The sequence below is a fragment of the Haliaeetus leucocephalus genome, unplaced genomic scaffold (assembly GCF_000737465.1).
Source record: "Haliaeetus leucocephalus isolate CR32 unplaced genomic scaffold, Haliaeetus_leucocephalus-4.0 Scaffold339, whole genome shotgun sequence".
NCBI classification, from domain to species: domain Eukaryota; kingdom Metazoa; phylum Chordata; class Aves; order Accipitriformes; family Accipitridae; genus Haliaeetus; species Haliaeetus leucocephalus.
The window spans coordinates 21,173,794-21,187,358 of record NW_010972775.1 but is presented as its reverse complement, the minus strand read 5'-3'; the positions used below and the strand labels follow the sequence as shown (position 1 = coordinate 21,187,358).

General features: G+C 34.4%; 1 protein-coding gene across 9 annotated transcripts in view; it reads left to right on the top strand.

The window, feature by feature from the left end:
• Positions 1-13,565, top strand: part of DENND4A (DENN/MADD domain containing 4A) — a 63,024-nt gene that overhangs the window by 15,784 nt on the left and 33,675 nt on the right. For 7 of the 9 annotated variants that reach the window (XM_010572074.1, XM_010572072.1, XM_010572073.1 and 4 more), the window contains 7 exons: positions 1,369-1,438; positions 3,030-3,199; positions 3,883-4,124; positions 6,389-6,455; positions 10,248-10,306; positions 10,967-11,111; positions 11,718-11,893. In XM_010572074.1, the coding sequence (XP_010570376.1) occupies positions 1,369-1,438; positions 3,030-3,199; positions 3,883-4,124; positions 6,389-6,455; positions 10,248-10,306; positions 10,967-11,111; positions 11,718-11,893 (929 nt within the window). Of the gene's footprint in view, positions 1-705; positions 789-1,368; positions 1,439-3,029; positions 3,200-3,882; positions 4,125-6,388; positions 6,456-10,247; positions 10,307-10,966; positions 11,112-11,717; positions 11,894-13,565 lie in introns of those variants that run through there. The other 2 variants (XM_010572079.1, XM_010572076.1) reach the window with 2 other exon arrangements.

The following is a 13,565-nucleotide window of genomic DNA, read 5'->3' as shown; positions in this document are numbered from 1 at the left end:
TCAGCAGCTTTGAATTAATCCTTAAGAACCTGTTGTGTCACCATGTGTATAACTGGAGGTTTTACAGACGCAGCTGTTTCTGACACTGATTTTACTATTGTGATGGGAATTCTGTATGTAACAACTGGCTTCTGTTTTGTTTTTAAACTCTCCATTACTTACAATGCTATTTTATAAACATCATTCTCAGTAGTTTCACAGACTTTTTCTCTGAAGAAAGTTGCATGTGAATGGTGTTGGATGCTGTTGACTGTAAGCCTGTTTAAATGCTTAACATAGTTCCAAAGCTAGACCTGCTAAAATACACAGGTGTCGCAGCACTTTGTTTTGCAGAACTTAATATTTAGGTGTCTCCTAGTTGAATCTGCAGCCTTATGTGCTGACTCTTGCAGGGTTCTCAGAAGTCAGCATGCTGGTGAGGATGCTGGCCACGTATGCGAGTAGTATCATGCAAAAAGATCATGGAAATTGATCTGTACTTGTTTTTAAATAAATGCCTGTAGACATTAACAAATGGATTTTTCAGTTCTACCAGTCCCTGTATTGACTGGGTTATGGGAGTGCTGTCTTGTGGAAATTATTATTATCTTTCTCCCATTTATAAAAGCTTTGTGTGCCCTTAAAGGTTGCTGGTCTTTTCTGTTCTGTGGCTTTCCATGTTCTTTATTCTCATGTCCAGAAATGGAGAACTTCAAAAATATTTTGAAACATTAACAATGCCAGAAAGGAAGTTGTTGTTTAGAAGCTGCAAAAACTATGATGTTGTGCTGCAGACTATGAAATCACAGGTAGAATAAGGGAATGGGCTTAAAGATTAGTGTGATTAAAATAAAAATGCAGGCACAAAAGAAAATTAAGTATTAAAGTAATACACAAATGTAGTTAATAACAGAAATATTGCACTCTGTGTATGTATATATTCATAAATGTGTGCTTGTATGTATATATATCTGTCTATATATACCTTTAAGCCATAAGTTTAACAAAGTGGAGAAAGGTTTGAATATTTACATGGATGATAATCGTACTTAAAATTCTGTAGTTGTGGTAACAAACGTTTTGGAGAAGAATTTATGGATGTCATGCTTCAGTCTATAAACCAGCTCTGTTTTAGAGGTCAGGCTGATGCCTGCCGTGGATTGGTTAGCTCAGAGCTAACACAGTACTTTTCTTTCAGTTACATGTTTGTGGCCATTGTCAGAAAGGATAGTATAGCAGGCCCAAAATTCCTATATCTTAATGCTTTGTACTTTTGCGTGTAGATTATGGTTCTTTGTAAACAAGGATGAGGAGGTTTTCCTCCACTTTTTTCTGTTACGTCTTTGTTATACTTCATCATGTAATCCAATAATTTCTTTTGTTTTACAGTGGGGCTCAGCAGTATATTTATGTTATAAAAAGTCTGTGGCAAAAACCAACACCATATCGTATAAAGCTGGTATGTAACTACTATTTAGCTTTTTTAATCTTTAATTCAAGTTGTACAGGCTTATTTGTAATGTAATACATTTTTTGTCAAAGAATTATTTGACAAAGGCACTGTATTGGCATTATCCAAAAAGGAATCTTTCCCTGAAAAATTCTTTTAAAATAATGTCCTAAAATAAGCCTTAGAATTATATAACATGACCACTTTGTTTTAAAATTTGCTTTTAATTGGAAGCTCAGTTGGGTTTTGATAGGTTTCTACAAACCTGTGTGTCTCCAACCTCTGTTTTTGCTGCTGATAGCTGTCTCTTAAGGATGTGTGTATATATATATATAAATGCAGAAGAAAATACTGCAAAAATTATTTGATGCATTTTCACGATCACTTTCTTTAAGAAAAACTTTGAAGAATACTGCAGACTTCCACACTGCCCTGAACATCAGTGGCATTGAGCTCTTTTAAGTATTTTCGGATTGTGTATCATCTTTATGTTTTGTTTTATTTATAAGACAGTATTAGATTTGCTATGGCTCTGATGAAACATGTTTGTGGTTTGTTTGGTTTTGGTTTTTTTTTTTTTAAACCCTGATTTCATTGGAGTGCAAGTCATGAGCATGATTCAGACTTAAGCTTTAATTCACTTTGAGATGATGCTCTCTGTAAACAACAGTAGTTTAGGACTAACTAAAAGTTGGAGAATAAATTTGTAAATAAACAAAAATTTTAAAAGGTCCCACATCTGGTAATAGCTTGCACAAAATCTTACTTCTTGAGGGCAAAAAACCCACTGCCTTTCTTGATTACCAGTTTTTATTGCTTATTAATATTTCACTGTACATTAGAAAAGAATGTGTAATGATTGTGTTCTCTAATGCAGAGAAATCCTAAATCCCTTCACACAATATTCATTCTCAGTTTGGAGTCCCCTGGGTTGGCAATAAGAAAGGATAGATAGCTACAGCTGTATGATGTAACTGAAGACCTGTATGTTAAGAGCCTCTGCTTCAGAACTTCATGTTTTACAGCTATGTTTAAAATTAAGTCTAAACACATTAGTCTGATAGCACATTAGCTGAATCCTCAGCTGAGGCAGATCAGCATAATTAATTGGTTTGATTCTATTGATATTAAAAAAATAATCTATCTAACATCAGATTTTTCAGGAAACTTTTGTTGGCAAGAATTAATTGCTTTCATAATTGAAAACCTCAGTCTTATTTCTCAATTATTCAGGTTACCATTTCTTTTTAACTAAATTTTAAATCTTTACTTGTACTAGTGATGAATAATATTATAATAATAGCTGAGATGCACACAACGTGCAAACAGAAGAAGATAAATTAGTTGTGAATAGTTCCTAGAATAGTAAGTAGGACTTCAGTCCTATGTTTTGGGTGATTTCTCCTCAGGCCTTGGAAGCATGCTGCTGCTTTCCAGCTATTCACTATGCCTGATAATTTACAACTTTCCTTTACTGATCTTCTGAAGTTAGTGTATGCTCATAGATGATTTTTCTGGGCATTTTTTTATGGAATGAGCTATTAGAAATATGTTTCTGCTATTCCTTGTATAACTGCCTCTTTACAAATTGCCTTTATAGGTTTAATATGCAGATATCCCGAAGAAGATTATGAATCATTCCCATTACCAGAATCCGTGCCTCTTTTTTGTCTACCCATGGGTGCAACGATTGAATGTTGGCCATCTAACAGTAAATACCCTCTCCCAGTTTTTTCTACGTTTGTACTAACTGGAGCTTCTGCAGAAAAGGTATTTTGAAAACGTAAAAAAAATCATTGTTAATAGTTCAGGTTAAAAAAATTGGTTGTTTATCTGTTCAGGATCATGATGATGCATATTTTCATAGACAAACTTGAATCTATTCATTTGGGCTTAATTCAAAGACTACTTTAAAGGGTGACTTGCATTTATTTCGCTGCTGGACTGTTGATCATATAAACCTGTACTCCTTTGCTTTCCAATCATGTTAGCCTTTGAAACTACAGAGCTATAAAAATTCTGACTGCATATACATGCAAGTATACTATTTTTATTGCAAGCATGGAAACAACCTTGCATGTATATACTTGTTCTCAAAAGTAAATTGGATGTCAGAGGAATACTGCTTTGAGTTGCGTATAAAGGATTCCTAAAATAGCTTTAAAGGCAATTGTAGGAGCAGTTGACTGTAGTTGTACTCTGTATAATCATTATTTTTTCTCTCACTTAAATAATTTCATAAATTACTCTTTCTCATATGACATAAGTGTTTTAAATAAATAGTAGACAATCTGGATTTTCACAGCCATAAGAATATTCCAGAATAGATTGCTTCAGTAGGCGATACATTAATGTAACATAGTCTTGATTTTCCTTGCATGTTTGGGGTTTGTTAGATTTCTTTGAAGATTGAGGCAGATTTATTGACTTCAAATCAACTATGTTGTTTGCAGGTATATGGTGCTGCTATTCAGTTTTATGAACTGTATCCTGAAGAGAATCTCACAGAGAAACAAAAATCTCAACTGGGATTAGCAGCTGCTGTTGAGGGAAAGCCAGACACATGCAGAACAGTTCAAACAAATAAATGCATCTGTCTGCTCTCTCACTGGCCTTTCTTTGATGCTTTCAAGAAGTTTCTTACCTTTCTGTATCGTTACTCCATTTCTGGCCCACATGTCCTACCCATTGAGAAGTAAGTAATTTCAAAAATCCGTAACAGTAATTTCAGTTGATGAGAGCTCATTTTTTACTTACAAGTTTCCTATAATATCCTTTTGACTCTAGTCATCAAACATTAAATATAATGGTTACACTAGATTAAGCACTTCTCTCCATTGATTAACTGTATCTTTACCTGCTTCCTGAAAAATCCTAGATTTTTATTTGTGACTTAAGTGCCCACAAAGATATCTGTGAAAGCCTTTTTTAATTAGCTTTGCACCCTTTAGGAGGTGCAAGATTATAAATCCTTTCTTAATGTTGCATACATTAAGTTAGAAGAATGAAATATGTAGTTTTGCATTTTTTCAAATGCTTATTTGTTGTGTGATGAGAGATAATAAAGCAGATTGAATTTTTTGCACTAGTAATCCTCCTCTATTTATGATAAATAAACTTAATTTCTTTCTTATATAAAGGATTTCACATTTTAAAATGCAGAGGAAATCCTTACATCCAAGAAGTGGTTGATATCTGTAATTGATATGTAACACTGCTTAACATTTCTAGGCTAACATAACTTTTTAATGCATCAGATTTCAAATGCAGTATTTGCTTTTTTATTTTATTACACTTCAGTCTTTTTTCTGGTTAAACTTCAGTATTAACTTTTATGAGACTTTGAGTTTGTAGATTAAACATTTTTTGTGATTGTTTATCCACTTCTTTATTCTACTTTGTATCTGCTATACTTGCTTTAAAATTCTGATAGTGTGAACTTCCAATAATGAAGAGATTTTTTATTTTTTTTTTTTTAAGCTGAGAACTGTTTTTGGGTTTTGAGTTTTGGGAATGAATAAAATGATAAGTAAATATGATAAATGTTTTATTAATTTTGATTTTACAGATTTATTTGCTTATTCTGATTTCTCTGATTTGTAAACTGGTCAATTTACTGTGGATAATTTAAATATAGCTACACTGTCTTGCATGAAGTTAATATAGTATTAGCCTAGTTTCTTCAGCTGTTTTAATGATGATTAAGGTTGTCTGTGCCATACATGCGTATTTGAACATTTTCAGTCAGCCCTGCTTCTGCAAGGCCTTTCCCTTGATGTTTGCTGTATGTTCCATATTTCTGCCACCATCTTCATACACTGGTAATAAAGGCAAAACCCCAAATCTGTTGTCAGCCTGATTCCTTTCCTGTTCTCATTTACCATGGGGCTGCACGCAAGGGAGGTCAATTGAGGAGTGGCGAAGAGGAGGCACAAGACTGCTTCTGATTAATGCCAGTTATGTGATTATAGAACTGCAACCAGAAGTTAAGCATAGCACAAGTACACAAATTAAAAACACAGTAAAAAATGTTTTGTTTGGGTTTTTTTGCATATATCTAATGGTGTAATATGCAGCTACATTGAAATATATGTATGAAGTATATAGTTTTGAATCAGAAACGTGTAAAACAAGTCTTCTATATAAATCAGTGCTTATTTGTGGGTTTGAATTTCTTCAAAATTTGGTTGGTTGTCTGTGTCATGATAATGGTGAGAGTTGCAGAAATCACAGTAAAGTATGTGCTGTAGCATGCAGTTCATGATGGATTACCTGTTTCTTCCTGAGTTTCTACTGATTGCATGTAGCTTCTTTTAATGTGAAAGTGTGTATTGTGTAGATCTCCTACACTTTTAGAACTTCTGTAAGTTTAATCAATTCATAAAACCGAGAACTTAATCAAATTTTAAAAACATTTTTCTGTATTTGTAGTATATGGAAAAAACTTTAACACTTTTTTCATCAGAAATCTTACATAACATTTTGTATTTGGAAGTGAAGAAAATGGATGTGAAGAAAATGGATGAACTTAATGACTCTCCTTGACACTCAGCTGTGAATATTTTTTTGCTAATAACCAGTGCTAGTCTCTGAGGTATAGTGCTATTTCAAGCCAGTCTCAGAAGCATGATTGTAAAATGGTATTGTGATACTCAAAGATCAATATTTCTACTTTACAAATATTTAAAAAAAAATCCCAAACCTCCATGTAATTCTTGAATCTCACAAACTAAGCTTGTAGTCTGAAAGATATTCTGGCCTGCCATTAGTAGAAAAAAAGGTTTCAAAGGTCAGAATATCCCTGTAGGGTTTGGGTGCTGGGTTTTTTTCTCTCTGTCTTCTGAATAAGTATGTGCCATTTTTATATAATAATTTCTCTTACTGGCAATAATTTTGTCTTGAGGTAAGGCAGTTAAAGCTTATAATTTCTACTAAATCAGTATTTTTCTTCTCCTCTAGACACATTTCCCATTTCATGCATAAAGTTCCTTTTCCATCCCCTCAGAGGCCAAGAATTCTAGTTCAGGTAAGTGTAAATTTCTTCTTAATAGCTATGTTTTAAGTGAAGACAAAACAGCTGTTGAACAGGTTAGTAAATGGAAAATGTAATTTTTATGTTCAGATTTTTTTTGTTCAGGATTTTTTCCTAAATTCATACACTTAACTTTTACAGATCTCTCACTGTTCTGTTTCCAGTTTAGTTAAGGATTTGAATGGGATATTACAAGAAACTGTTTAGTGAGCTTAGAACTTAATTATTTTTTTTCCAGAGTATATGGAAATTGATGAAAAACTACTCAAAGTTGGCATCTGGTTTGACTTGCAATAGCTTTTGAACTGTTTTCTTCTTGCTACTGTATGAAGGCTGAGTGTAAAATAAATAAATAAAATTAAAACCAGATGTGAAGCATATATTGGTGATTACGCATTTTCCCAAAGGGCTTCGTGCTGTCCTCTACATAATGGATAGCTCTTACTGAAAACTGCAAGAGCCATGCACATTCAACAGAGACACGCTTTATCAAATATGACCCTTATTCTGTCCTACCTGCAAGACCTCGCATATTTTACTGTGTGTGAGTGAAATGGTATAATTGCCAGAATTGGGTTACCTGTTATTTGAAATTTCAGCCATGTCACTGTTGGTAGGAGAGAGGAAATCCCTGTCTCAAAGATTTCTTAAGTGAAGTGTTATTTAATCTTCCTTTTTTTTTTTCCACCTAAGAGGCAAAATGGGTAGAGACATGTTAAATTTTATTGCTGATAAAAGACAGCTCTATTCCAGTTGCAGTTATTCTACCAATCCTGTGGTTTTGAACAAATTGTTACAAAATGATGTTACTCTCTGTTACTGCTTTTATGAAATAAAATATGGAGAGCCCTGTGCAGTTTTCAGCCTTAATGTAATAGCCCATATGCTAGTGAAGTCTTTTAGAGTAAATACAATCTTGGCTTATGTCTTTATAGAATGTATTGAATATTAAAGATCCTCCTTAGTGTATTTGGATAGTCTAAAGAAGTGACATTTATTACTGTTACTGAAAAGGGGTTGGAGAACAGTTATACAGAAACTGTATCTGAAACTTCTCACTTTTATTATGCTTTTAAAATTCAATTCACAACCCAGTATTTTTTACATCTTGGCAGTTTTTTTGTATTCACAGTCAATAAAATATTTGTGCTAGGAAACACTAAACACAAATTTACAGGGAACTAGAAGTGAGTTTAGAGAAAAACATTTTTTTTTTTAGCCTGAATTTTTAGGGAACTCTGTCAAAGTATACATAGGCATATATCCCAGAACAAAGTCTGAGGACCTAGATGTAAGTGATGTGAAATTATGTCTGTTATACCTTGTTTTCAAAATGCTCTATGCGTTAAGTTAGTACAACTTTAGTAGCTGATAGTACAGATGGAGAACACCCTACTTTTGAAGTAGGCGGTGGTAGTTGAGGTCTGCAAGTACCAGCTTGCTTTCTAGCTGCTTTCAGGGACTTTTGAGTTATGTTTGATACTGCACTAATAAAATCACCTGTGACTTTATCTAAGATGTTTTCCCAAAAATAGTGTGGGAAGTGCTTGTATTCTTGAAAATTGCAAGCTTTTAGGATTCCATTTCATTGAAGAAATAGTAATTTCTCTCTGAAGCTTGTTAATTTAACATGTGGTTGTCTTTTGCTAAATAATCAGTATAGCAAATCCTTCTGAATATGTGTTGCTGTAGAATGTCTCACAAGTGCCTATACGCTTTCTGAAAATGAGACCTGATACGTTTTAGTAACTGCATGTATGCCGGTCTGGATGTGTAACCTGTTCTTAGATCTTTCTTGGTGTCTGTTACAAGTGAGAGAGTGTCGTGGTTTAACCCCAGCCAGCAACTAAGCACCACGCAGCCGCTCACTCACTCCCCGACCGACACCCAGCCAGTCCCCGAGCGGCGAAAAAAAAAACCCTGCCCCCCCCTTCCCAGTTCCTAAACTAGATGGGACGTCACATGGTATGGAATACACTGTTGGCCAGTTTGGGTCAGGTGCCCTGGCTGGGCATGAGAAGCTGAAAAATCCTTGACTGTAGTCTAAACACTACCGAGCAACAACTGAAAACATCAGTGCTATCAACATTCTTCACATACTGAACTCAAAACATAGCACTGTACCAGCTACTAGGAAGACAGTTAACTACATCCCAGCTGAAACCAGGACAGAGAGAACATGGCATCTGTCTGACTTAAGTTTCAAAGAAATTATAGCTATTAGTAAAACATTCTGGAATGTTCCTGATTGCCAGTTTCCAGCTGCCATTGTTGACAGGTTGCTTCTGATCTGAAATCTGCTAGACTCCGTTCTCCATGTTCTACATCCCCTTATTACACAGATGTTCCTGTTCTAATCATGTATTCACAAGCTGCAGACTTCAGGAGCATATCGAATAATGTTTCTCCCTCTGAAGAATGAGGGCAGTAAGTGCCCCTTCAGCCTAAGGGAGACATGCACTTTGAATGCTTGATTTTGTTTATCTGCTTTTGCTGAAACACAAAAGTCATAGGACATTAGGCTGATGCTTCCTTTCTGAGGGTAGTTTATGAAGGTTACCTCAGGCTGAAAAAATGAGGTCTCTGAATTCTTTCACTGAACAAGCTAATGGTGGTTGTTTTCACAAGGTGACTTACTTGAAGACAAATCTAGCATATAGAGTGGTATGGCCATCCTCATTTGTCACTGAAGCTAAATGTAGCATCAGCCTTCAAAAGCTCTGTTATGTGAAATACGCAAGGAAGCAGTATTGTATAGACTCTTGTTAACATCCTATGTTTTGTGTGTCTGTCCAGGCACAGTGTTTGGTGACTTAGTGCTTCAGCATTTGTATTACTAATTCATATGATCTTCTGACTTCTATTGTCTGGTCATCTGCAGTGGGGTCTAAGGTGAAACATACGCAAAAATGAAATGTTACTAAAAATTGTCTGCACTTGCAGCTTAGTTGTACAAGTTACTGTGACTTACTGAATTACTGCTACTTGTATGTGTGCTTTTATACAACAGATAAAAAAAGCATGACCACTTAGCAGGGCAGGGAGGATTAAGCTAACTGGTATCTTGTTACCTTAGATTTACTATGGCTGAAAATGTCAGCTGAGCTTTGATAAATTGATTGTGTATCTGTATTTTTGTACTCATTTAAATCCTCCTATTCATGCTGCATGTATGAATGATTTCTCTTGATGTCATATCACTGGAAGAGAGAAATGTGAATTAATAAGATCCTTGTCTTGGCTCTTCAACTAATGCAAATTTTAAAGATTCTATCAAAGCTGAGCTGTGCCATTTCTACCAGCTAAAAGCCTAATTCTCATGTCTTCTGAAGAAAATATTACTTTACATTGCAACCTGCCATCTGTCCCCTTCATGCACTTCATCTGTCTCTTTCCCCCCAAATCCAAAACGAATCCCTCCCAGCCCCTGAAAGCTGTGTATGAACTATGGGTCCTCACTTCCCTTAAAATACAGAAGGCTTCATTTTTCAGCAGTTAATATATTCATTTTTTTTCAGTATTAGCTAGTCTAAATTCCTCTTTATGAATACGCAATGTATTCAATTCTGACTAAGAAAGGAAGAGCATGCTTTGCCTGTTTTTTACTAAAAGATACTGATGCATAGTATTGCATGCCACTTCTTACAGTGCTGTACAACTGGGCTATATAAGGTTCAACTTAGTTTAAATTTTGGTTTTAGGTGTTCTTTGTTATAGTTGTGTAATTTCTAGTAGATATTTCCAAAGTTCAGAATAAAAAGAATTTATTTGGAAATCTTTTTCCAGCTATCTCCACATGATAACCTGATTCTTAGCCAACCTGTGTCATCACCCCTTCCACTGAGGCAAGTAGCAGTATCTTCTGTTGAATTGTGAAATGTATTCTGACTCTGTTGCGGAAAAGATATGGTACTTGGAGTTGTAATTGTGCAAATTAACTTACCGTGCCTGGTACCTTTTGTAGCTAGTGTATCTGAAGTTTATTTATGTAATTATATCTGCACCCTGACAAAGATACATACTTAATGAACAATATCTATGTGTTTTCAAATAATTTTAGTGGTTCTTGAGGCAGAATATAGATTGTTAGATCCCCTTTCTACGAGTTGATACCTGGGCTCCCAAGATAGTGCAGCTTTTGTATTGCAGGGTAATTAAAGGAGTTCTGTGACTGTCTTAACTTTCATGTCTCTGTGCAGGAGAATGATTAAAGAAATGTATGTTGTCTCCCTGTAAATTGCTTCTCAAAAAGAAAAATCATCATGCACATATCTGAAAATAGTCTAGACTGATTGAAGAGTCTCAAGTAATCATGGTTACTATTAGGAAGTAACCATTCTGCACTGAACAATGAAGTGTACCAAGTGGTCTGCCTTGCAGTCTTCTTTTGCAGATTCAAGTTTACAAAATCCTACTGTAATGCCTTGTTTTCTGTTTAGTTATTGAACATTTCTTTTTTGTTATGGTCCCTTGTAACTCACAAGTGTGTTTATATTCTGTAACAGCGGAGGCAAGTTTTCTACACTACTTCAGAATTTAGGACCTGAAAATGCGGTAACTCTACTTGTATTTGCTGTGACGGAACATAAAATTCTCATCCATTCATTGCGACCTTCTGTCCTTACTAGTGTGACAGAGGCATTAGTCTCTGTAAGTAATGTTTTTTTTAATCAAACACCTGTAAGTGTGGTTTTTTTACATAAGTGTATGTTTTTTACATAAAATCTAAAATCAGTAGTAGTGCTGTTAGGCTTAAAGGTTACTGAAAAATAAGAATAAAAATAAAGATCATTAGAGTGAAAAATCCACGTTGCTAATGATATCCCACAGAGACAGAAGAGAGAGTAACTGATATTGGTTGTTTGTTTGTAAATATTGTAAATAAGCATGTTGTTTGGTCATCACAATGCACTAAATAAGAGTTCCTGGTTTGCCCAAGTAGCACTGTATTCTCTCTTGCAGAATTTTAAATGCATGTTATTTTCCTGCCTGTCTACACTGAACATTGTTTTGCTACCTCTGCTATATACAGTCTATTATACTGAAGAGCTTTTTTCTACAAATTAAACAAATTTAATTTCAGAGAAATGAGTGCATTTTTTTATGTAATAATCTGCATCTAGATTTTCAGTAATATTTATCTGCCACATTAAATAATTTTGAAGTGGCAAGTTAGTGAAGTGTGGTTTATACTTGCATAGACTATATTATTATACATGTTTAACCTATGTTTTTTGTCTCTGCATATTTTCAAAGATGATATTTCCCTTCCACTGGCCTTGTCCATATATTCCTCTCTGTCCCTTGGCACTGGCAGATGTGTTAAGTGCACCATGCCCATTCATAGTGGGAATTGATTCAAGATACTTTGATCTCTATGACCCTCCACCAGATGTTAGCTGTGTTGACCTAGATACCAATACAATTTCTCAGTAAGTATTTATTAACAGTTTTTCTTCTGTGTTAATTTTTTTGCTTCCTGTTTTCAAAGGCAAAAACTAGATTTTTGGCAAAGCTTTTCAGAGGTTTAAAACACCACCACCACCTCTTTGTAAAATACTGTTGTTCTTGAAATGAGCACGTTAGAAATGATATCTCCTATTCAACACGGCAGATTGGAGGTACAGTCCTCGTGGAACATTATTGCCTTTTATTCTATGACATTAAAATCTTATTGCACACGTTGGCACGTGTCCTGGATTAACCATATTGTGTCTCACTTCATTGTCCCTGGAGGAAAACAGTAATTTTTGGTTTTTAATGATCAGCTTTCTTAGTGCTGAAGAAATTCTAGTATCTTCATATGAGCATCTGCTTGAAAATTATAAAAATTAAATCATACTCCATATCGATATGAAGTATAGGAACTCCATGTTGAGAATTAGAGATGTGAACTTTCATGGGTGAGAGTCTTAATTAAGACTTAAAATCATGCCATGATTAACAAACTGAAATAACAGTATTATAATATTTTTCCTTCAGAACTGTGTAGACTACTATGTTTTTCTGTAATACTAATCACCTGTATCTAAAATACTAGTAAGGGACAGCTGTGCACTGTTAAAAACATTGGGAAACAGTCCATATTGTTATGATATTCAAAACAAAGAATTATTTATTTCCTTGTGATGATGTGATTACAAAAATAGACAGAAGAGGGTAAGGCTTCTAATTCAAGGTTCTAAAACAGAAAAATTAATTAAACTTGTATTTCATAATTAAACTTTTATTTCAGTATAATGTTTAATATACTCAGTATATACTTAGTATGATTTCTCAAAGTCTTTGGTCAGTGTTCTTCTATATCATCCTCCTGTTGGTAGCAGTCTTTCTTACTATGCCTAACTAAAAACTTTTTTCTTCCTAAATTTTCTTATTGGCCCGTTTATTATTGCTTCAGTAGTTGTGTGTGGATTTAGAGAAGGTTGCATGTATTAAGTATTTGTAAATAGAAAATTTTATTAAGGATTTTATGCTGATACTGAGTTTGTATAGCAATTTTGCTCTGAAGGTTTTGGGAAATAGTTCAAACTAGGCTGTGATAACTTTGGTTTTGTTACTTTTTGGTTAAGAGGAACATGTTTGTGCATTTCTTCTGGTATTTGTCTAATTAGCTACATAGTCACTAATGGAAAATAATTTATTTCCGGTTATCTCTGTTTTCATTCTACTTTCAGCTGATTTTCTATGCATTTTCTTAGAACAGATTCATTCCATTTCATCTATGGAAAAATGTGTTAAACAGATGCTTACTATTTTTGCAACTTTGTAACTGATAGTGTCTTGAGGCTTGCTGGTGCCCTCTGTTGACAAAGAATGTTGTGATTTTTTTTTTTTTTTTTCCCATCATGATAATGATATAGTTAAGTCCAAATCTATATGCACTAAACACAAAGCAGTTACCAAATTGATTTCAGGTTACTACGAGCATTCTAGTTGGTATCTCCATCCTAGTTTAAGTAATTACAGCTCAGAACATAGCACGTGTGGTGGTTGCTTGTGCAATGTGCAGGTGCTTAATACTATTAATAAATCTTCCATGAGTTCCTAAGTGGATTGATTTCAGTGCTAAAGAGTGTGGCTGCATAGTCATCATCCTGAAAT